Below are 25573 nucleotides of genomic sequence, written 5' to 3' on the forward strand. Positions count from 1 at the left end.
GGCCAAAAAGTAATTAAAATACCGCTGTGGTAGTTTCAGTTTCATGGAATATTCAGTTGTACTTGTGAACTTATTACTAAGTGCCTCAAGCAATCTCTGAATATCATTCAAATATCTGATGGCACTAACTGTCAACATCCATTCAAAATAAACAAAACAACAGACATATAATCAATACTTTAAAAGTCCAGTCAAAAAGGAGAGAGGGAGGAAAAAAAAGTCATTCCTTTATATAATCGAGTACGTTAAAGAAAAAACCCTGCCAAGCATCAAAATTAGAAGGCTTGGCCCCATTAATTCGTCCATAGATTAATGACGATAGGACACTCCTAAAACATATGAAGAAAAGTACCTCCAGTGCTGTTTTGTGTAGAAGTTTAGTTACAACCATGTTCTTTTATTTCCTATCTACTTTGCATACAACTTGAAAAATCAGTTGCACAATACAATGCTAAAAGGAAGTTTTTAGTTCTAACTTTTTGACTGGTTCTATCACAAAATTTGAGTTTTTTTATTTTTATTATTGTGTATTTATATATTATGTTTAGTTTATTAGTATTTAATAATTAGTATTATTATTATATTATTATATTAGTATAATAGTTCTAAATTATGTCTAAATTAAGTGCCCCTATTATGCTATTTGAAAGGTTCATAATTTGGTTTTGGGAACAACAGGTTTACATGTATGCAAGGTCAAAAAAAACACTTTCCTTTTCTTATAATATGCATTTAAATTTACAGGCTCTCAAACGATTTATTCAAAGATTCATCTTTCCAAACCCCTCCTTTGCGTGAGGTTGCTCTGCTCTGATTGGTCTGATGACCCAGTCTGTTGGAAACGGACCGTAGTAAAAACCCAAACAATAAAGGGTATATGCTTTAGCTGAACACAGACATTGGAGCGCAGATATATCACTGCAGTTTGTAAACCAACATATTGCTCCATCCTTTATCATGACTCCAGGCAATAAGAATGACAGACATTCTATATTAATCAACACATTTCTAAACAATAGTGGGCCGACAGCTGATTGGCAGAATTTTAAACGTGAGTTAGCCTGTGACCTACAGCTGCATTGAGTGTATACACAACACAACACAACACACACAACTATGTATTTTGCATACTTGACAGAACATTACGGCAACAATTTTTTGCTGACTGTTTACATTCATATACAGCTATCACACACTGCATGAAAGGTAATTTGCAAAAATCCACAATAGGGACACTTTGAGTAGCTCTAAAAGATGTGAATGAATACATGAAGACAAAAATGTATTGCATACTTTTTCAAATATTACTGAGCTGTTTTTAATACTTTAACTTTGATACAACTGTTATTTTTAGAAATTTGATAAAACCTTATCTGCACTACCTTTCAAAAGTTTGGGATCGGTAATGTTTTTGAAAGAAGTCTCTTATGCTCACCAAGGCTGTCAGTCTTCACATGATCCTTCGGAAATAATTTTAATATGCTGATTTGGTGCTCAAAACATTTTTTTTTTATTCGTTCAAGATTCTTAAATGAATAAAGTTCAAAAGAACAGCATTTATTTGAAATTTTTACATTTTTTTTTGGCAACAGTGTAAAAGTGTTAGCTGTCCGTTTTGATCAATTTAATGCATCCTTGCTGAATAAGAGTATTTCTTTCATAAAACAACTTTTGAATAGTAATAATAGGTTAGCTAAATAGGTCAAATGAGGGTTCAGTGAGTTGTCCCAAAACCTTTACATTGACCCTAGTCCATCGGACTATCTATATTGTCGAGTCCCGCAATAAGAACCAAAAATGGGACTGAACATGAGCAACTTCTCCTTTCCCTCTCTCCCTCTCTTAAACGTACACCCTCACACACAAAGGTACATGGGGTCGCACACACTCGGGCTCCATTGTTATGTATGGCTGTGTTAATCTGACTGCTGGCCTCTCTTCCGCTCTCTTTGTCCCCTCCGCCAGCCCAGTGGCAGAAGTCAACAGCACCGCACAAAGGGCCCGCAAAACTGGTTAACGGCGGGGCCTGCTTGAGGCTTTGATCAGCTTTTTTAGGGTTCAGTCCCATGTTCCCCCTCCCGGTGCTGTGGAGTCTGCTAGAGGAGGCTGAATGGTTACACTTGAGGGATGTTGTTAAGGGAGACGAGTGCAGAGAGAGGTGCTCAGGATGGATGCGTGTGTCCCTGCTTGGTATGGGATGTCATGCAAACAAACTACCCCAATAGCTTACTTTTTAAGGACTAGTTAATCCAAAAATGAAAATTCTATCTTAATTTACTCTCTCATGTACTTCCAAAGCCATAATGCTTTTGTTAATCTTCTAAACACTGTTGAAGATACTTTTAACGAAACCTGAGAGATGTCTGCCTCTCAATTGAAAGTCCATTGCCCAAAAACTTTCATGATTTAAGACCATATGATTTGACCGGATTAATTAGAGTCTGAAGAGACAAATGCTTTGTATGATGAACAGTTTTAATTTAGGCTTTTATTTACATATAAACAATGATTAATGGAGCACTTCAAATATGGTCAACATAAGTTCAAACCTGCTTGCTAGACACTGTTCATATCGATTACATTTACAATGCCTTTATAACATTTTTGGAGCATGAAAGTTTTGAGGGAATTTTGTGCTTTTTTCAAAGATGCAACATGAGAACAACATGATGGTGAGTAATTGATTACAATTTTTATTTTTTGGTGAACTATTCCTTTAATACACTTTCTGGACCAATGCACGTTGTTCCGATTGTATTATTATTGTTCAATATTGTTTCAATATGTAGTACGATTCTTTACCTCTAAAATGACTTAGCATTTCAGCTGAAGTCACCTAGGCCACATGAGCAGGAAAAATATTATGAATAGCCACGTCGTTTAGTATTTAAAGCATTTCTAAGCTACTGATTTAGGTGATTTAGCCTCTCTAAAATCTGGTTGTTAATGCAGATTAATGCCACTTAATAGTAATATAACAGTGAATAACCAAGAAACTTGAAAAAGTCATTGATATATACTTGAGGGTGAACTTGATCTTCAGCATCCATATTTGGGTGTAGTGTTTTCACCATTTATTGCAATTCAACATCAAGATCTTGGTCTGCTATGCTATTGAAAGCCCACTTTTCATGATCCAGTCAGTTCCAATGAATCATTAACATCCTGCTCAACAATTTTTCCCTCGTTGAATATTCTGCTTCATTTGGAAATATGTGTCATTACCTCAATCGTGGTTGCCTCAAATTCCTTCAAATGCACAGTGCATGCAAAAACGGTGAGCTGTAAACAACAAAGCTGACTGAATTTTAGACCAATAGTCAGACGTCTGGCTGAGTGAGCCTACAAAATTGGTATTTAATGGATCAGTCTAAACAAGTCCATATAATTGCATGAGAAAATTATCGGATAACATTCATATTAATGTCAAAGGCTCTTGATCGGCTGCTGCTTGACCCCATAGAAGTATGCAATTTCAAATATGCCATATTTGCTCATGGTGGCTAATGGGTGGTCAAATCTGTTTTGGGCCAGTCACCTTAACCGAAATGCCACGTGGCACTAGAATCAAAGAATGTGACATGACAGCACCAATTGGCTTTAGATCCCGTGGGGTTTAAACGTACAACCTGCCAAGTTTTTAGCCACTATGCCACACCACCCTCATTTCAATTAATTTACGATGAACCATAATTCTTTGTTTCTGCACACTTTCAATGAATATTATAAAAATTGTACTAAAGTTCAAAAATTTGGGGTCAGAAAGGTTTTTTTTAAATATATATATATATATATATATATGTATGTATATAATGAATGCTTTTACATTAGCTAGGATGCATTAAAAACATTAACCATCACATTAAAGACATTTATAATGATATAAAAGATTTCTAATATTTCTATCTCAAATTAAAGCCGCTCTTTTGAACTTACTATTTGTCAAAGTATCACAGTTTCCAAAACAAATTAATCCGTAAATACTTTCAACATTGATAATGACAACAGGTGTTCCTTGAGCACCGAATCAGCATATTAGAATGATTTTTGAAGGACCGTGTGACACTGAAGACTGAAGTAAAGGCTGCTGAAAATTTGGCTTGGCTATCACAGGAGTATATTAAAATAGAAAACAGTTTTTCTGTATTTGATCAAATCAATGCAGAACAGTTCAAAAACAAAAATTCTGAATGGTCCTGTATATTGACTACGATAGTCTTTGTGGCCTCTTGTTCACTTCAGAACTGGCTAAATGAATTTTCCAAGGAGGATCACATTAACAAGTTTTAGTAGCAGTTTAGTTCAGGACCGTGATTCAGCTGTGAGAGGAAACACTCAGAGAGTCCCAGACAGTTTGTGTTTTGAGATACGCCTTCACATGGCCTGTTCCCTACACACAGAGTACTCTTAAAGTCAGAATAGTGTCTCAGTCTCTTTCTCTCTAATGGGAGCTTGTGTTCATGGTTAATTAGTTTCTCCTACACATCCGTTTTGTTCTCCATGGACCCAACGCTGGTGGCCGGGCGCACGCCAGCTTTCTTCTCTCTCAGACTATTAGTCAGCTGGAATTCATTAAAACACACACACACACTGATGAAGTTGCACCCTGCGCGCACACCTCTTATTTTTATTTGTTGGTTCTATGTTAATTAGCATACCTATGAGACTTACAAGTAGCATCTGTCGCTATTCCGCTATTCCCCCCTCCTTTGCTCTACTTTTCATCCTTCCATTTCGGTCTCGCTGTATGGAAAGCGAAAGGTTTTTTTGTGATGTTGAATATGGCTTACTCTCTAGCGCCCCCTCTGGTGGTGGTGTATATTTTGTGTGGATGCCATTTGGAAAAACTCCACATGCTGTTTTATTTAAGTGTATAAGGGGGATTTGATGTGAAAACTGGGTGGATTTATGAAAATATTCCTAATATTCATATGAGAAGTACATTATAGTATCTTTGGTGTGTGTGTGTGTGTGTGTCATTGTGAATAGGCCTGGCAGGATTACCATAGTGAGGTCCTCCTTTCTCTGGCTTTGTGTGATTGCTGGGCCGTGACTGACGAGGCATTTCCCCCACGTAGAGACACGGAGGTGTGTGTGTGTGTGTCTGTGAGAGAAAGAAAGAAGGGGGGCATCAGGATTAAAGGAAATGTTTCCTGTTTATTGTACTGGGGGTCCTCGGGGATCTTTGGGGGGCATTGTTGCGATGTGTTGGGTGTGTAGATTTAAAAAAGCAAACACATTAATGAATGAACGTATATGGTTTGTTTTTCATAACAACCATTTTAATTATTTTGCATGAAAGTGTGGATAGCTGTAATTGTGTGTGTTTTTTGCCTGTGAAAATATGACTTCAAATTTTGTTTCATGAATCAGTATCATTTTTCAGTGCAATTAGTATGTGACACACTAAACTAGCATCAGTACTTGTTGGTATCATGCTGATTTTGATGACCCTGGTCAGCTCTGGTCAGTTCCCTGCAAGATGTTTTGTGTATTTTCATTACTTTGGACTCTGAGGTTTTTTTTTTTAGTGTTCTGCATGTATGTATGTGTGTGTGGTGTATTTTAATGCAGTGTGTGTTGATGTGCAGCTGTGTATTGCTGTAGTAACTGTCTCTCTGTCTCTTGAGAATGAGCTAAAAAAAAAAAAAGGTCAAATTAGGGGAGTGGGCCTCTATCATCCACACACACACATAATCACACACAATCTCTTATTGAAGTTTTATCTAATTTCATGTTGATGGTTTCAGTTTGTTTTTTCATGTACTGATCTTTTTTTTTTTTTGTAGAACATGCAAATTATGAAGAGAATAAACAGATCTGGACTGTATCAGAAAAGGATAAAGAGGTAATTTTGCTTTTTTTTTTGTCAAATCTGATATGAATAAAAATAATACTGGAATTTTATAACATACTTTTTATTAAACAGAAAATAAATGGTATTTTTAAGGATCGTCTTTTATAGGAGGTGATTACCATTTTGTCTGTCTGTCTGTGTTTGTGTGTGTGTGTAGGCTCAGATCTCTAATAAAAGGTTTGGCCCGAGGCGTGTTTCAAACCGTTACTACGCTGAAAAATCCATCACGTGTCACAACTGCAAAAAGTCCGGCCATCTCTCCAAAAACTGCCCCGCACCAAAGGTACGTCATTATCCACCCGTCACTCTGTCTACACTATAGTCACCTGCCCCACAGCAAAGATCAAAATCCGCTTATTTCCACTCAATGAACTGCTGACACCTATAGTAGGCTGTCAACTATACAATTTATCCACTTTAACAAAAATATTGCGATTGACTGATCAAAACTGAATTTTAGACAATTGGATTAAAATAAAAATGGTTTTTGTGTAAGATAAGTGTTGAACGGTTGCATATATAATTTTAATTCACTGGATTGTTATAATTAGCAATTACTTAATGGTTATGGGTTCCCACGGGTCCTTGAAATCCTTGAAAGTTTGTGAATCTGATAAAAAATTTTCAAGGCCCTGGACAGTTTTTGAAAATAAACAAACATGGATACAGGTCCTTGAAAATTCCATATTATTGGAATTATGTTATTTTGTGCGCTAATGTGTTATTTCGTCAACACTAGCTTGCTTGATTTACGTTGCACATTTATGCGCTACGTTAAGTGTTTCCCACGTGAGGTACTTTGTGTTGTTCGTTGCCATGACGTTCACACGCACACGAAACTACTAAGAAGGTACCTCAACGTTTCACAGACACACAACATTGCAAAAGTAGGCTGAAATCACTGAAACGTGATGACTGGAAAATGCAAGTTTCAAGATATTTGGCTCACCAAAGAAGATTACAAAGAATGGCTTGCCAGAGATCCAAAGGATGTAATGTTGAAATGCTTTGCTTGTTAAGATAATGTAAAGCCACGAGGCAAGAAAAACTTAAAAGCATATTCATATATCTTAAAACTTCCGGTTACAGGAGCCTAAGCTCTTTTCAATAAAATCCATGCAAAAGTTAGTATCAGATCATTTTAGAATACAGTATAGTATGTACCAAATATTATTTAATTTTATGCAAAACAGAAATACGACAAATATCAGATTTCTGTCATATGGCCAAAAATAAATGCAAAAAAAAGAAAAAAAATTAGCTTTTTTGCATAGTTGTGTTTGACACATGAAAACTGTAACAATGTATCTTACAAGGTGACGCGATGTAACCTTTGCTCTCACTTGAAATGTGTCCCCACATTAAGTCCTTGAATTTGAGGGTATTGGACCTGGAAAGTCCTTGAAAGGTCCTTGAATTTGAAGTTAACCAAGGTGTGGGAACCCTGTTATTTAATACACTACCATTCAAAATTTTGGGGTCAATAAGATTTTAAGAAAGAAATTAATACTTTTATTCAGCACGGATACATTCAATCTCTATATTTTAAGTATAATATCTTTAAGAATATAATGATATATGCTGTTAGCATACTACTGTCTACTTCCTTAATTAATACAAAAAATGCTTTAAAAATTGAGCATGGTCCTTTAGGCTAAAAGGTTGAATCACCCTGGTATTAACTATAACACGTTGTAAGTTTATAATGCAGTCTTTCAGATTTGATGATTATTTTGTTCTTTTGATACAGCTGTTTTATTTAATCTGTTTTGAACATTGTTATATTATATATTATTTATTTGCACAAAATAGCAGTAGAAACTGGGATATTTAGTGTAGTTATTTTATTGCTGTTATTATTATTATAATTACAAATCTTTGATATTCACAAGACACTTTAGAATTCTTAAAAAATAAGAAATCTAACCTAAAAATAAAGTTTTCTGGTTTTAATGCTTTGAAGACAATGTCGTATGCCAACTTTATAATGTCATAGTTGCCCTTATTGTGACTTAGAGTGTGTGTGTGTGTGTGTGTGTGTGTTTATGAGCAGAAGCTGTCGTGCTGCTCATTATGTGGGCTTCAGGGACACTTTCTGAGGATCTGTCCGAACCGTTACTGTTCTAACTGCTCGCTGCCCGGCCACACCAATGACAACTGTCTGGAGAGAGCTTACTGGCACAAACGCTGCCACCGCTGTGACATGACTGGACACTTCTTTGACGTGAGTAGTGCTGTGTATGTGTTGGTGTTGTGTGGACCATGGAGCTGAGATGTGTCTCTGTGTGTGTGTGTTGGGTTTGGAGTGTATTGTGTTGCATTGTGTGTGTTGCTTGTTTGTTTGTGTGCGTGCATCTATCTCCTGGGCCATTCTTTCTCTCATTAAGACAGACGCTTCACAGGCTGTGAGTGGGACACACGCTCCACTCGTCACCCCCAACAACAACCCCACCGAGAGAGACAGAAATGGGGGAGGAAGAAAAACAAGTCAAAATGTTACTTTTAGAAACTGCAGGAGAGATGAAAGAAAAAAAGATACATCTTGTTAAAACAAAGGTCGGAAACATGTTTTATAATTAGAGACGAGTCAAGATCAGTTAGTGCAGTAAACTAGTTTTTTCTTTGACCATTGGTCTTCAGAATCTCACGCAATGAGCGTTGATTATTATTATTATTATTTTTTTTTAGATACGATTCAGTTAATTATAGTAGCCCTGCGTTCTGTTCAATGGTGTTTTTGAACACAACAACACATTCCCTCACCGTAAAAGCTAGTTGAGTTTGTTCATCTTTTGTTGTCTTGTGATTTGGAAACAGTTTTAATATAATTTTGGCATAGTTTTAATTGAAACGAAATTGGCCCCATTCATGCATAACATGACAAACAAACACATTTAGGTTTTGGGCGCAGTTAAACAGCGCTGCTTCAAGATATTCTGCTGCATTCTATTAGTCAAAGTAAGAAGTTTTTCTGATTATCTAGGCTCAGTAAGTTCTCACATCACATGATAACAATCACAATGGCCATCATCCCTCTAAGACCTCTAATTGATTACGCATCTAGAATAAGCAGTAAATATAGAATGCAGACCCTAGTTAAACCAACTGGTTAGCTGAACAAACAATTCTTCAGCCGCTAGCACAACACGACTTTTAATTATGCTTATAATCTATAATTACACCAGTCTCAAAAACTGCTATGTGGCGTTCGTTAATGAACTCTGAGAGTTAACAAATATCAGTCCATTTACTTTACGGTTTCTGGCTCACTGTAACATACTTCTTCATAATGAATGACCTCAGTTCTTCATATTTACATATATGTTACATGTTTAGGGTATGAAAATGTCAAGCACTGAATTTAGTCTGAACAAATATTCAGTTCATAATTATTGCAAGACTGTTTTTTTTGTTTTTTTTCAGTTTTATGGTTTCACTCTTCCCATTATTTTATTACTTTGATCTATTTTAAAACCTTTTTTTCCCATGTTTGGCAATTTTGTAACACTTGTAACACTAATCACCCTGATAACATGTTCCCTTGTAAACACTATTTGTGTTTAATTTTCCACAAAGCTCATTTGGATGTGAAAATATGAACTTGCTTCAAATTGGCTTCAATATTTGTCTGATGTTCCTTCAAAAGACCTTTATTTTCCCACTATCAAAGCACCCCCTATATTTGGGTTTATAAAAAATGTAGTAATTTTGTCAAAGCTCCTATGGTTTTAGACAACCAATAGGCAGTAAACCATCCTTATAAAAAGAACAACACTGTAAGGGCAGTCACTTTAAATAATAATAAAAAGTTCAAAACAACAGCTTTGGTATTTGGCAGTATGGAAATGTTTTTAATAGCTTCACTGCTGTATCATCTTGTCACAGCGAGTGAGGGAAAGGAAAGCAGATTCTTAGAGATTTTGAATGTTTCCTTCAATACACTCAGCAGGGTAAACCCTACAGGGGGTGCTGAAGCCTCTGCCTGGCTCTCAGGTGGGGTTAAATGAAAAGCTAACTGTATAAATGAGTCCAGCTGCTGTGCCCTCAGCACTTTCAATTTTCAGAGAGATGTAGGAAGCTCACAGGGTAAATGCACTAAGCACCCTCGCTCAGTGTCTGTTGAGGCGGCTTGAGCTGTCAGCACTGCACCTCTATCTCATCCTACTATTGTCCTTTCCTTGTCAGTTTATTTATTTTTCCTGTTACATTTTTCTTTTTCATTTTCCCTGTTTCATTTCCTTTGTCTTTTTTCTATTCTATTTTCTTTTTCCTGTTCCTTTATTTTTCCTCTTCTCTTCTCTTCTCTTCTCTTCTCTTCTCTTCTCTTCTCTTCTCTTCTCTTCTCTTCTCTTCTCTTCTCTTCTCTTCTCTTCTCTTCTCTTCTCTTCTCTTCTCTTCTCTTCTCTTCTCTTCTCTTCTCTTCTCTTCTCTTCTCTTGTCTTCTCATTCTCTCATCTTATTTAATCTCCACTTCTTCTCATCTCATCTTCTTATTTTGCGCATCTTCCTTATCAATTTCATATTATATTTGCTAATTTACTTTCATAAAGTGAAGATTTTCCAAATAGGCTCTAAAAGGTTTCACTTTTTGCTTCTGCAGTACATTTAATCAAAGATAATAAAAAAAAAAACAAAGCTTGGAAGTATATAGTAGATCAATAACGAAAAGAAACGATGCAAAAACAGAAAAGGGGAATGTCTCAATTAATGGATGTCTGAAGCACTTTTTTTTTTTGTTTTTTTAAATATCATAAACCTTTGTGTGGTTATTTTTACTTGTGTTTCTGAATATTGGGTTTTCTCAATGTCCTTTTTTCTGTTTTCAACAGGCTTGCCCAGAAATCTGGAGACAGTATCACATTACGGTAAGCTTCCATGTGTTTCTTTGTTTCTCATAAAATGTGAGGACAAGTTGTGTGTAAATTCATAGAGAGTCTGCCTGAGGGAATTCCAGGTGACCTTGTGTGTTAAACATCTCAAATAATAGAGTCATTTGTGACAAAAGCAAGTCAAGCCAACATGCATTTGTATGTAATAAAACCTCACATGTATAAACACACAGATTCATCATGAGCACTATTAGTTACGATTGTGGCTTTCAGAGAAAAGGCTCCATGCGTCCTGCTGGTTTTGCCTTTGTGTGAACGTGTATAAATGGTGGACTCCTGATGGTGTGTCTAAGCGGAGGAGAAATCAGCTTTCAATCACCACAAAGGGTTGTTTTAAAAACTAGAATTGTGTTAGTGTATAAAGTCACTCAATACAATGAATTTAAAAATGTCTCCGAGATATTTGTGATTCTTTAAATAGACAACATTTGTTTACATGAGTTTTATTGGGTCGCTGTGTGCTTTACTCAGTATTTGCATCTGTGTGTATGCGTTTTGTCACAGAACAATCTGAAAGTGGTTAATTGGCAAACTCACTGAGCATTTTCTCCCCAAAGATCCACCAGGGTGAGAAGGCATGTGACAGTCACACACACAGCTAAACGTCAAGGGGCGTGCTGGAACATCTGCACACACACACACACACACACACACACACACAAGCATCCGCTCAGACTCCTGGAATATAGACCTCAGCCTAAGAGAAAAGAGCAGGTTGTTTGTCAATTAAAAGACGTGATAAAGCATGAAATGGGCTGCCAGCATCGCGCTGCGCCGAGCAGTCACTCGACCCGTCACACACACACACAGTCTAATTAGCTAGGCTTCCTAATGAAAAGGCCAGATCGTTAGCGCTAGCCTGGTGCGCAGGGTGGCAGAGTGGAGACAGAGAAAAAAGGAAGGTGGGATGAAAAGAAAATGTTGCCTCTAGGGCTGTTAAAGAGCTGCGTTGGAGGGTTAAAAGTCTTTAAAAAAAAATAGCTTTTCACTGTTTCTGAGATTTTTCATTTCTTTTCTTCAGTGTTGAATAAAAATAGTGTTTCCTGAGTTTGTACCGATTAAGTTCATGGCACAAAGAAGGAAACGGATACTATTATTATCCCTTTTTGAAAAGGGTGTCATGGTATTTGTTGATTGGGCCAAAATACCATAGTTACTATAGTTATTGTTTGTACAGTAAAACTGTGGTAAATTGATACCAGTGGTTCTGGTGGGTCACCGTTTATTCTTATTAAGGTTGAGGACTGCAAGGAAAAAGTGAAAAATAAGTAAATAATGCAATTTAGAAAAAAATGTAAATAATATAATTTAAAAAAATAATTTCCTACAATTAAACACAGATTGTCTAATTTAGTTTTACAGGCTCGGATATTAGCTTCTGCTGCTGTTGTTTACTATAATTGTTTAAAATAATATAATACCAATTTTCATATTCAGCATGTGGATAATTTTCTATGTTGACAGGCTTATGCTTGGTCATAATGCACGTCTGAAATATATTTAATATATTTTGACATTTAATATTTTTGTAAGATCAAATATTTGGTAACATAGTTAAATGTTACATGTACTTACTATAGTAAAAGTAATAAATTATACATAATTACCAGCAACTAACCATAATCCTAACACACGAACCCTATAGTAAGTGCATGTAGTTAATTCATTTTAAAAAATAATAATTTTTGTGTAATATTAGACTGTAACAACTTCACCTTAAAATGAAGTGCAATCCAGTTTTAATACTGTGTTGGTACAATTTTGGTGCATGTGATGTCCAATTTAAAATCTTAATTTTGAATCAAAAACAACATGAGATGCACATGATTTCCACAGTTTGAAAAAGATCCAGTATTAAATATTTTACAGTAGTGTAATTGAAATCATTGTTATAATCAGTGATAACTATTTTGTCGCACCAAAAAAAATAGTTCTATCGAGGTTAAAAGCCCATTTGCCGTCACAGTGAACTGCTGTCCAGTGCCCTGCGCCTCCGTGGATGACATATGTGGACTTTCATGAGTCTGCAGGCTTTATAATGGCGTAAAATAGCGTGTGATGGTTTCCTGCGAGTCCACTTGGTTCTGCTGGGCTGAGTCCATCTGCTTGTGCATTACTTTCATCCTCTGGGTCCTGCCCTGGTTCTGTTTGTGTGTGTAGGTACTTAAATTGAGTCACCCTCAACAGACGGTCTTTAAGGCCTTTAAACTATCCTGGAGTCTAGAGGGCTCAAAGTTAAATACAGTACAGATACCCCTGTGTGTGAGCGTGTGTGTGCGTGTGTGTTGTGCTTTGGGAGCTGTGGCCTGTCGCCCTGTGCTAGGCCCAGTCAGGTGTGAAAAGGCATTCTGTCAGACCAGTCCCTTTCTACTGGGTCTGTTTATACTGTGTGTGTGTGTGTGTGTGTGTGTGTGTGTGTGTGTGTGGCTGGGTGGGTGAGGCCTGCACCTGTCTTCACTAACAAACAACCACTCAACTCTACTGAGTTTGCCACAAAACCCAAAGGAGACACACAGAAAGAAGTGCGAGTGTTCACAGAAGCTATGCAAAGAGTGAAAGTTTTACAAAGCAAATGTGGTGTCTGGGCCAAATTTTCTGTTTGGTGCGATTACGCTGTTCTTTCTAACTTACTGGACAAGTTAAATCAAATATTCTCTGTAAAATACAGTTTTAAGCATGTTCTGTACACACACACACACACAACTAGATACATTTTTGTGGTGACTAGGTGCTTTTAGCAACGCGCTACAGAGCTTTTATGCTTTGGTTCAGATATTACGGGTCTGAAGGGGATACGGATTCCAAACCTTTTAAGAGGATATTGGTGGGCAATTACCATTTTTAAAACTTCTTTTTAAAATCCCTCCTTTCCTCAAACTGATCAGCCTAGTAATCCTTTACACTGTAATGAAAATTAATTGAATCATTAGCATAAATGAAATGTATGAGGGACATAAAGTTTATGGCTTCAAAGCGATCAAGAAAGTCGGCAATATAGAGAAATGGTTTTGCTTTCAATATAAACATTTCTGAATATTATTCAGTAAGACCAAGCCAAACATGGTCCAAAAACCTAACGATGAATTCAGTGTTAGCTGGAAAATGAGTAAATTATATTTTGCAGATAGATGTACATTTAGCTGCACCTTTATGCCATCAGGAGATAGAAAGGTCTGTTTAAATGGGGAGCAAATATATAGTTTGTGAATATCTACATGCATTTATATGTGTTGGTGTGATAGACACACGGCACCATCTACTGATATAGATGATGTACTGCAGCAGTACTTCAAGGACAAATATTACTGTAAAATCCTCTTAGAAAAAAAGTGATTCATAAACCTAAATATTTGTAGGTATTTTTCTTTCTTGTTGCATTTTAATAATATGACCCGTAAAAGATTTTGCCTGGTATAAAATGAACGGAAGAAATCCATTAGACTTGCATTTAAAAAGGGCCCAAGTCATATCTAGCAATCAGAATATCATAGTGAGTTATGAGGGTTTTGCAAAAAATGTAATTGTAACTATCTTTATCTGTAATGAGTATAAATCAATAGTATGTTTTCATTGGTTGCCAGGTAGACGGTTGAATGTGAGCACTGACATTTGTTTGAATGTAATGATTTCTTCTCTCGTATAGTGAAGAGGTACTCTGTCCGTGAGACAGAGAGAAGCGTCTGACACAGTTTATTTAGAGTGTTTGTATCGATTAGACTCCCGTGGGAACAGCTCAGTGAAAATGTCAAAGCACAGCACTCAGATAAAGCTGTTCTTTCTCACACTGATGTTATGCTGCTGAGCTGTCAGCACAAGACATCAGAGTTCAGGGCAAAAAGAGTTTGAATCAGTTGAGAAGTTAATGAAAGTGCGCTTGAATCGAGGATTTAATTTGAATGCATTCAGTGAATTTGATTCTGATGCTATCATTTATTTGATCAAAAATACAGTAAAAACAGCAAGGTTGTGAAATATTTGTACAATTTTAAATAACTGTTTTCTATTTTAGTATATTTTAAAATGTGATTTACTCCGGTCATTTTTCAGAAATCAGTCTAATATGCTGATTTGGTGCGCAAGAAACATTTCTTATTGTTATCGATGTTAAAAACAGTTGTGCTGCTTAGTATTTTTGTGGAAACCATGATACGGTATTTCAGGATTTTTTAATAAATAAAATAGTTCAAAAGATTTAATTCAAATATAAATCTTTTGTAACAATGTAGTCTTTACCGTCAATTTTTGAGCAATTGAATGCATCCAATGTTTCATATTTTTATTGTTGATGAACTGTGACCATTGTGATTTTATAGGTGTCATCATGCTGTGTGAATGTTGTGTGCTGTCGCCACCTGGGGGAAAAACCTCAAAATGCTTTAGTAGATGTTTGTTATTTGGGCTTGTAGCAGTATTGTGATGTTTTCGCTTTGTCATACCATCTCTTTGTGTGGCTTTAAGCAAATGTGTTTTCTTTCTTCTGAGTCATATGTCATGCTCTTTGAAAACCAGGTATTCATTTATGCAGAAGACATTGTTAGGGCTTCGTTTATAAACTGATTATTTTATTCCAGCTGTGAGATGAAGAGCTTTTTTCTGTTTATCAGACAGGAAAGTGAAAATGCAGCTGGTAATATTGGGAAGAAAAAGGGGTGGGAGTATATATTACAATGCATTGATGCAAAAATCTTATCGATCCTATTTATTTTATAAGCAAAATAGAATTTCTTCTTTTCTTTCTTTTGATTTTGAGAGTGAAATAAAAAAAAAATCTTGACCAGTTTAGTGAGAATCACCTCAGGAAAATTTGATTAATCATGATATTATGACCTTTTTAGAAGCAAACTTTCGGATCACTGATACAAACAGTTCTTCTTTTTCCTCCATTTCTGTCTCTCTTAAACTCACAAACCCACACACAGTCGTTCACTCCTCCGCTGGTTTGGAGGAAGGCTTCTGGTTATCAGTTGGAAGGCAGGCAGAGAGAGACCGGTGTGTGTGGCATTGCATGACAGGCCAGGGGTCGATAGCATTACAAGGCGTGTGTGTATGGCCGCACATCTGTGTAAGAGTGTGTGTGTGCCTTTTGGCTGCCAGTTTCCTGTGTCTGCATTTGAATTACAAAAGCAAGGGGAGCTGGCATGAAAATAGAAAAATGTTTATCTGTTAGCCTCGCTCGGCCTTACGTATACACACACTTCTTACTGAACTGAGAAAGACAGAAGAGTAAACGGTCTGCAGCTGAGACCAGAAATGGGTCAGAGCGTCCTTTATAGCATTTCTTTGCATTTTTTCATTTATGGAATATTTTGCGTGGAACAAACATGAAAATAGATGAAGTTATCAGGTGTGTTGACATGGCGTTACTACACACTCTTAAATATAAAGGTTAGGAAAAGGGGTTTCACAGCGGTGGCGAAGAAGAACCATTTTGAGTTTCCCAAAGAACCTTTCAGTTGACAGCTATTAAAATAGCAGTGTTTTTCATAGTGTAAAGGACATTTCTCCACTAGAAAGGTTAGCATGGATGCTAAATGTTGTACATGGAGCCATCGATGCCAGTAAAGAACCTTTTTTTTTTTATGGTTGCACAGGGGTGGTAAGATTCCAGTTAACTTGCATTAGGTTAATGTAAATGGTAACACTTTAGGACCAACTCTCACTATTAACCAGCTGCTTATTAGCATACCTATTATTAACATATTGGCTGTTTGGAAGACCATTTTGATTCGTTTGTGATTTCTGAGAAATGGTTACACAGAGGTTTTGCACACAAATGTAAGCATATGCACAGTTAGTAAATGTAAAAATTAGATTTACCTTATCAGAAACACTTTCTTCCTTAACATCAGTGAAATGCCTACAAAAGTCCCACATTTAGCGAGTGAACCGTCATTGGACTATCATATACAATGGGTATGTGCAGTGGCACAGTGTAAACCTCTGTTCAAAGCTCTGTTTGTAAATCTCATCACAGGAAAGCAGTTGACCTGGCAAAGGCTCCGCTGAGCTACAGCAGCTCTGTCATGTCAATCAAAACACATCTTGCTTTCTGTCCCTTGTGCAGAGAAACAACAATCAACATTTGAGCATGATACATTGTTTCCTGTGATTGTGTTACTATGTATATTCATATAGGCCACCTTTGTACGATATTAAAAATGTCTGCGCAGATAAATCCACACTAGATGTGCATTTTTAACCATAATGCAGTGGTATCCATTTTGACAGTGCATGTCAGGTCATGGCATGTACATTTTATATAAGCTGTTGCAAGTTGGATATTGGCGGTTATATATGCTATGATGCACTACATGTGTATATACAGTCAAACCAAAAATTATTCAGACACCAGATATAATTTTTGATATTTTTTTACTAGTGGTGCAGGACACTATAGTTCATTTATGTAAGTGAGGATAGCAAAATAAAGTAAACTGTGACATTATACCCAGAAATTCTTCATACAGTGGACTACCAGTAAAATTTATAAAAATATGGGACCAAAAATTGACACTTTGACCTGACCATGTTTTGCTCAAGTGTTTTTCTTTAATTGCTAATGCAAAATTTTTACACCACAGACTGAACAAAATTAAGCAATTGCTTGGTAATTGGTTGAGCTAAATTGGTATTATCTAATTGTGTACTTAAATTTAACAGCTGACAGCTATTCAACCTAATTAATTTGTGAGACAATCTTACAGAAGGATGGCATTAGTGGCATTGGAGTTCTTGTCATATTTTATTACGATTTTACAAATAATTTTACGAATATGTTACTGTGATAATGTGAGAAATGTTGAAGGTGTCTGAATAAAGGTGTCTCCCTTTCGCTCTCTCTTAAGAGCCATTTTGTAGGAAAATTATGGTTTCTTAATCCATAATCTTTATTAATTGTCTAATGAGTTATGTGATTTTGGTGGAACATCATATATTGAATGCAAGTCTGGATGAAAATGGTGAATGTCTTTAAATGCTTTCTCTTTACCCCCACCCCTTTCCTATCGTTCTGGGGGGTGCTCTAGAGTTTTCTATTACGTATGCAAAATGCACCCCAAATCTCCCACCTCTCCCTAATCCACCAAGCACACAAAGACTGTTTACACTGTGTGTGCATGTTTGAATTGTGATTACACTGGAAACAGTTTGAATTTGATGTGGGTTTAAGGATTAAGGTTGTGTCCGCCTGTAGCCAAGGTGTGAAGTACTGTTGCCAGGATGCAGTGTGTGTGTGTTTTATTTGCTTAAATGTGTGATTGTGTGAGCACGAGGACTGTTTTCTTTGAGGAGGGAAGGGAGGCGGTGTCTCTTAAAAACATTGGATGAGAAAATAATCAACAGTACAGTAGTAAAATGAGAAATATTACGAAATATGAGAAGTAATACTATGTAAAGCACTCATCTTTGTAAATCAACGCTCTCCAAAAGCAACACCAGCAGATGAGCTTTCAGAGAGAGGCAGTATCTCTTTGGCCTCCCTGGAGCACTTTATATTCTCGTGGAAGCCTTGAAGCATGGTGTGAACGAGAGGGGAGAAATAGTCGAGAAGTCATGTGAAAGTGCCTCCGTAGTTCTATGACTGGCTTATTACTTAATGCAGTAATGCCCATCTATCGTAGTTGTTGTTTATTATACATTTAGTTTTGGTTGCTTGTTGATAAGGTAAGGTGAACATGAATATTGCACTAAATGTTCTTTTTTTGACCAAAATAATCAAATTAACTTGAGTTTGATTTAATTTGAAGGTTAATTTTTTTTTCAGTTCAATTTTTTTAACTGAAAAAGATGGTGCAGTGTACAGATATTTGTGTCCTCGAATGCTTTTTTACACAAGGTCATATGAATGTGTGTGAGAGAGAGAGAGAGAGTGAGAGAGAGAGAGAGAATATGCTCTGTGACTCTTGGCCCTGAAACACAAACATATCAGAGGCCACCCTCTGCCCCGATAATCCTTTCAGATAGAGGTGATACACACACACTAAAGAGAGGTAATTAATAGTGCCACAGAGCAGCTCTTATGCACAGAGGATCGGATGAAGGAGGGGTCGCTCTGTCGTCTTTTTTTTTTTTTTTTGTTCCCCCTGTCAGTCTTCCTCCCTTTTCCGCGACATTTGAGCACGAGTGCGATAACAGGAGCTCAAGGTCAGGGAGGGGGGCACAGGGTATGTGTAATGGAGGGAGGGTCTACTTACACACCAATTTGCATGAGATATCAGCAAGAATGAAAAATTGTTGAGAAAGACAAATAGATGGATAGACGGGTGAAGGTACAGTAGAGATGAAGAAAGAGACAGAGGTTGACGCATGAACCACAGAAAGATTCTGAGGTAGTAAGAAGAAAGGAGCATTGGAAAATACAGAAGGAGAAAGGGAAGCTTTGGAAATAAATGGAGGCCAAATGAAAAAATGTTATGTTTTCTGAGGAAAATATGAGTGCTACAGTTGTTACGTTATGTGATTGCTATAGTAAGTGGTTGTCAGTGGTTTTTAGCACATTGATGTGTAGTCGTTAGTGGGACTGGGAATGGAGAACCGGATCTTCTCTTAACTGTTTTTAAGTGTCTGCATTCTTCCACAGATGTGGATGGAACATCATACTAAAATACTTAGACAGCATGTCCTGAGTCTGCAGGAAAAATCAGTTTTAGCTTAGTTGTAATTTCAGTCTGAATTGATAATGATAGGAGAGAAACTGCAAAATAATACAAAAATAAAAAATGTGTCTTTCTCTTGAGTCGAATGCTGCTGCCAGTATGGTCTAGGAGGTGAAACAAATGACTCGTATGAGCTGATTCTTTTTAATGAGTCAGTTGGAAAGATCTGTTTGAACCAGTCTAACGACAGTGATTCATTCACTGAATCAGCAGGAGTCATAAATTATGTCTTTCCTAACGCAAAATTATAGAGAACTGTGTACTATTATGTTTGTGTGAGGCCTAATTATTGATTCAAATTTATTATTTATTTATTTTTTTTTAAGTGTTGCATGCAGATGATATATGCATGTAAATAAATAAAATGTCCTTGCATTTTAATTAATCAGTTGATACAATGCACTTATTGTGTACATACATGTTTTTACATTGTACTTATATTTTTAAAATACCTGCATGTAATTACATTTGTAATTAATTTCTGAAATTACATTTATAATTACACTGTTGTAACCCATCTTTTACACCTTAACCCACCCTTAAACCTACCCATACCACCAAACCTGTCCCTAACCTCAATAGCAGCAAAAAAGTATTTTGCAATACATTATGAACACAATAAGATCATTGTACTTATTTTTTTGATGTAAGTAAGGCCACCTAATATAAAGCGGGACCATAAATTCTCATCTCAAATTGCTAGGTTGTTTCTTGGGTGGTTTCGATGCTTGCTTAGTCGCCCAAGTCAAAAGAGCAAACTAATTTCTCTATGATATTCAAGCTCTTAGATATGGCTTAGATCCCTCCTTCAGTGTGCATGAGATTTTTTTTCACTCATTTTAGCATCCACCAGGCAATCACTTGGAAAAGTAACGGCATATATCTCCTCAACAAGCAGAATGATTTGGTGTCACTTGTGTCCATAGCACAAGTTGCACTGAAGTTCAATACACTTGTTCAAATCAGTAACCTCTGTATTACCTTGATTAATAAGTATCACTAATAAACAACAGTGGATGACAAACCTTGCATTGAGTTTGGGGGCTAGAAAGAGTGAGTGAGTGAGTGACGGAGAGAGAAGGGTGGGCGTCTGGGGGGGTAACCGGTGGTGTCTTTGTGATGGAGATGGAGCAGTCTCCAGTGCTGAGCTGATAATGACCAACGGTTCTAATAGCATTCACCCCTCCACCCTTTAACCACTCAAGCGGAAAACGGACAGAAAGAAAGAGAGAGAGTGTGTGGAACGGTGGAAGATACGTTTAAAATATGACGTGGTGGGACCGCGTGTGTCCTGGCTTATTGAAAATGCATGTATATGAGTGTGTGTGTGTCTCGACGCCCCCTTGAGGACACATTAAAAGACAATATGTGTGTAGTTTTCGGCCACGCACACACGCGCACGCAAACACGCTCGCACCAGTCGGCTTACCCTCTTTATCGTGCTGTATTTACGGAGGGCGATGGAGCGTGAAACGCCTTTGGGCTCCCCGGGACCAGATGGAGAAACACACACACACATACACACACTCCAAAGGCGGCCTTATCACCAGCGCATTACTGGGATTTATTGATACCCTCGGTAATCACTCCCTTATATCACCTCAAAGAAAAGAAAAATATACAGATTATATGAATGTCTGTGAGAAAGAGTGGGAGGAGGAGACAGAGTGGATGATGGGAGAAAGAGAGTGTGAATGGGGGTCATCATTCACTAGCGAGATGGGAAATGTAAGTGAGGTTTATAATAACAGAACAGAGTGAAAGGAATTGAGTGAAGTCGAGGAATATAACACAGGTAGTCAGCTGACATACGCGCACACAAAGGGCACAGCTGAGGGACCGAGGTGCATTCACACACTTGACATGAGCGGAGTTGTATTCTTGTGTGTGTTTAGAGAGTGTTCTAGTACTGGATGCGCCTGGATTTGTGTCTCCCTAATTGGAGGTTTCTTGACCTTACTGCTTTAACTTGTCACACAGTAGATGCTTCTGCTACAAATGGGCATATCAACCTGTACTGTTACGAGTATAGCCTGCTACAAGATGTTTAGTAGAATGTCAAAGCTGCTCTTTTTCACACTACGTAAGCATAAAGTGACCAGGGACTATCAAAAATGGACATTAAAGTATGATAATAGTCCATTGTTGAAAAAGAGCAGCAGAAACATTCTGTTAAAATTGTCTTTTTGTGCTCCACAGAAGAAAAAAACTTGTGCGAGTAAATAATGACAGAATGTTCATTTTTAGGTCAATTATCCCTTTAAATGAACGGTTCCCAGCCAGGGGACCGGGGCTTACTAGGGTTTCTCAAACTTTCCCCTTGACAAAAAAAAAAATCCCCTTGAAAATACAAAGAAACCTAATATTAAAAGTGTGATTGTTCTAAAAGTTGTGCTAAAGTTGTAATGCGTATTTATTGTTATAATTATAAGTATCTATAAAATATTTTTTTGGGTTGAAATTGTGAGTTGGATATTTTTAAAAACTACCAAAAAAATCAAGTAAAGTCATTGGTTAAAAAATTTGGATCCCTGAAGAATATTCAGCTCCTAGAATTTGGCCTAAAATGTCCTTTTTTCTTTTCCTTTTTTATTTAAGGAAATCAAGCACACCTGTAGATTAAAATAAATTTTCAAAACATAAATGGGGCTAGGGGGCCTTCAGATAACATTGAGTGTTAATGAAGGAACTGGTTCACTATTTTTCTTCTTACAGACTTTAAATATAAGATTTTATGTTGGTGCATTTTTTTCTCAAAGGAGGCAGTCAGACTCTGCGTTGTTGGTAATCAATCTCCTTTCTAAATCCATGTCTTTTTGTTTATTTGTAGACCACCAACGGACCCCTCTGCAAAGCCAGTGATCCAGAGGCCTGCAGGAAACCTGCCTACTGTTATAACTGCTCTAAGAAAGGACACTTCGGCCATGTAAGTGGATCAGCCTCATTCAAGGGCGTCACATAGCGGGTTGCTTCCCACAATGGATAACAACTGCAAAAAACAAAACAGAAAAATATTTTAAATGCCACTTTTCCACACGCATGCTAAAAAAAATAATAATCCCTCATTGAGCTCTATGTTGGTCCTTGTCACTTTCATACTGCTTTATTTGTCATACTGAAAACAAATAGTATGAAATTATGAAACTCAGAAACACTTCAGTCAATTTTTCACAAATGTTATTCTCAGTGTGCAAAATCGTTTTGCCATTATTTTATATTCATGCACAACATGCTAAATGAAGCACTGCTATATACACTACCATTCAGAATATTGGGATTTATTTATTTTTTTACATACAGTATCTTTGTATACTTATATTCAGCAAGGATGCTTGAAGTTACAGTAAAGAAAAGTGACAGTAAAGAATTTTACATTGTTACAAAAAAATCATTTGAGCTATCTATTTATCAAAAAAACATCTAAATTTTCGCAAAAATATTAAGCAGTATATTCAGCATTTTAGAATGATTTCTGAAGGATCATTGGACTGGAGGAATGACTGCTTTATTACAGGAATATATTACATTTTAAATATAAGCATTAAAATGGAAACTAGTAAATAACTTTTCACAATATCACTGTTTTTAATGTATTTTGGATCAAATATATGCAAATATATGAGATTGTGATAGAGAGATGTCCATGATTTGAGATGTTAAAGTGTGTGTTTTCTGCAGGAATGCTCGGTGAAGAGAATGTATAACGGGACGTATCCCACCCTGCCATTTATTTCCCATTACGACACAAAGAATGACGTCCATTACCGTGAAATTCGAGTTAAAAAGCAGGCCAGAGGTTTGTTAGACTGTTTCTGACAAGTTGAATTTATAAAAGCTGATCATACTTGAAACCTAAAGATCTAATGACGTGTGTATCTTTCAGAACTTGAGCAAGCCGGCTTGATTTCACCTGACAGAGCTGTCATTACATATACCCCCCAACCGCCCAGGAAGAAACAAAAAACCAGCTACAAACAGTCTCCATACTCATACAACACTCACACCAAAAACCAGTACACGCAGAAGAGACGTGTCGCACACACACCCAAACACACACACTTCAATGTCAAGCAGAACTCAGAAACACCGGGGAACCACAGCAAACACACCCCTAAGAGCAAGTTTAAACCACAAGAGCAAAGCCAGAAGCAAGCCAAAAAGAAGAAAAAGAAAACACAATCTGAAGTTATTGTTTTAGATGAAGATGCAGACTTTCCTAGAGGTTACAAAAAGAGCCCTCACAAGACGACAAGAGATATTTCATCACCTCGGAAAGCCAATGTGAAGCCGAATAAGCCCTTTGGAATGGAAAAGAACAATAAAAAGGACAAAATAACGAAAAAGAAGGAGAGGAAATGGCAAAAGAGAGAACGAAAAGCTGCAAAAGATTCCTCCATGTATCCCTCCGATGAAAACCTTTTTCTGATTAAGCAAAGAAAGGTGTGAAGATATATTTCAAAAATGCAAATTGTGTGAATGGGACATAAAGTGATTCACATGAGAGTGAAAGGATTGTGATTCACCCTCTGCTGGTGGTTGGCTTTGGTCCATCTTCTTCCAATCCACATGGTTTTGTGTACAGTATTATGGCTTTTTAGGTTGTTCTTGGAAGAAGACCCTTTCACCCAAACACAGTTCATTTCTCAGTGCTTGCCTGCACTATGTAATGTTACTCATATACTAATTTGACATTAAAAAAAAAAAGTGCATAATTTTGGGAAAGATTTCATGTTTATCAAATTCGGGGATTTTAAAAGCAGGTTGTACATGATAAGTGTATAGAGTTTTCAATTTTATGTACATGCTGACTTCAGTAACATTGTGATTAAATTAAAGTCTGTTTGTATTGATATCCTGTTTGAGATCTTTTGTATGATCCTTTTTTATGGCTATTCAGCTTTATTTTAAGGTAAAATATGTAAAATCCCAGCTTAATATGCAATGAAAACTGATAGGATGATTTTCTGAAAAGCATGAACACTGTCACTGTGGCACCATAACAACATTCCTCTGTTTATTTTAGCATCCCACCAGCACAACCAATGGCATGACTGTGGGGGCGGGGCTATTAGTTTGGCCAACCAATGGCAGATGTGGGAGTGGAAACCAATTTAAAAACATTATGTTTGCAATTTTGCTTAAAAAAAAAAATGAATTCCAGAAATTCTGTGCTTGTCTCTTTCTGTTTTCCAGACAGGATGTGCACTAATATTACCTTGATACTTTATGAGAGTATCATTCACATAATCATTCAATTATTTTCAACACTGATTCATTCAGAAATGAAACTCCACTTTGGCTTTGTTTAGAACTGATTTTGTTGGCGTATCAAAATAGATATGTTAGGTTCGATAATATGAGCTTCTTGTTCATTGAACTCACAACCATGCTCTTAATTTCATTTCTATTAAAAAGCTGTCTGTTGAACTAAAATCTCACTTTCAGACAAAAATATGTGCTCCACGTTTCTCCTCTTTCCCGTGATTATCTTCTTGAGCTCCAGGTGTTGTGTTTAGGGCTGTTCAGCTTTAAAGTAATGACAGAGAGCAAACAGCTGGTTAAGTGGTTAAACCGTTGCCATTTCCTTCGCTTTCCCTATTTTTCACTTTTTAAGATCCCACATTCCTTCTCTTTATCCCATACAATTCCTCTTTTTGCTTTCATGGGTTGTGTTTTTGCTAAGAACAATATTTGAGCTCTAAAGGAGTCCAGATTTGTTCAATTGTTCTGTGAGTGCGTGTAATGTTATTCTCTGTGTGTGTGTGTGTGTGTGTGTGTGTGTGGACATTTATGTGGAAGTGTGTGCCATCAGGCTTTTATTGCCTGAAATGTTTTTCAACAGTAAAAGAGATGATTTCTTAAGCCAAATATAAATCCAACACCAAACATGGCAGTCCAGCCCACATGCAGAAAGAAAAATCAGATTTTTTTTCTCCAAGATTTGCAGACAGTATGTAAACTCAAAGGTCCCCCAGGGCTTGGCTGAGATGTGTAAGAGAGATGCAGTACGATGTGAGAGAAGGAACATGCAATCACTGAGTCACACACGATCACTGACACTGATTAACTCTGACTAATTCCTTAGAAGTGATTAATCAGGCTTTTTACTGGTATAGTTGGCCACAACACATTCCCAGCATTTTGACTCAACATGCAGTCCTCAAAACATTTAC

General features: G+C 36.8%; 1 protein-coding gene across 1 annotated transcript in view; it reads left to right on the forward strand.

Moving 5' to 3' along the window:
* Positions 1-24594, forward strand: part of zcchc7 (zinc finger, CCHC domain containing 7) — a 49033-nt gene extending 24439 nt beyond the window's left edge. The window contains exons 3-9 of the mRNA XM_058779665.1: positions 5790-5848; positions 6015-6140; positions 7911-8081; positions 10687-10722; positions 22231-22326; positions 23079-23196; positions 23284-24594. Of these exons, the coding sequence (XP_058635648.1) occupies positions 5790-5848; positions 6015-6140; positions 7911-8081; positions 10687-10722; positions 22231-22326; positions 23079-23196; positions 23284-23846 (1169 nt within the window). The 3' untranslated portion in view covers positions 23847-24594. The remainder of the gene's footprint in view (positions 1-5789; positions 5849-6014; positions 6141-7910; positions 8082-10686; positions 10723-22230; positions 22327-23078; positions 23197-23283) is intronic.
* The last annotated feature ends 979 nt before the right edge of the window (positions 24595-25573 follow it).

The sequence above is a fragment of the Onychostoma macrolepis genome, chromosome 01 (genome assembly GCF_012432095.1).
Source record: "Onychostoma macrolepis isolate SWU-2019 chromosome 01, ASM1243209v1, whole genome shotgun sequence".
Classification (NCBI taxonomy): domain Eukaryota; kingdom Metazoa; phylum Chordata; class Actinopteri; order Cypriniformes; family Cyprinidae; genus Onychostoma; species Onychostoma macrolepis.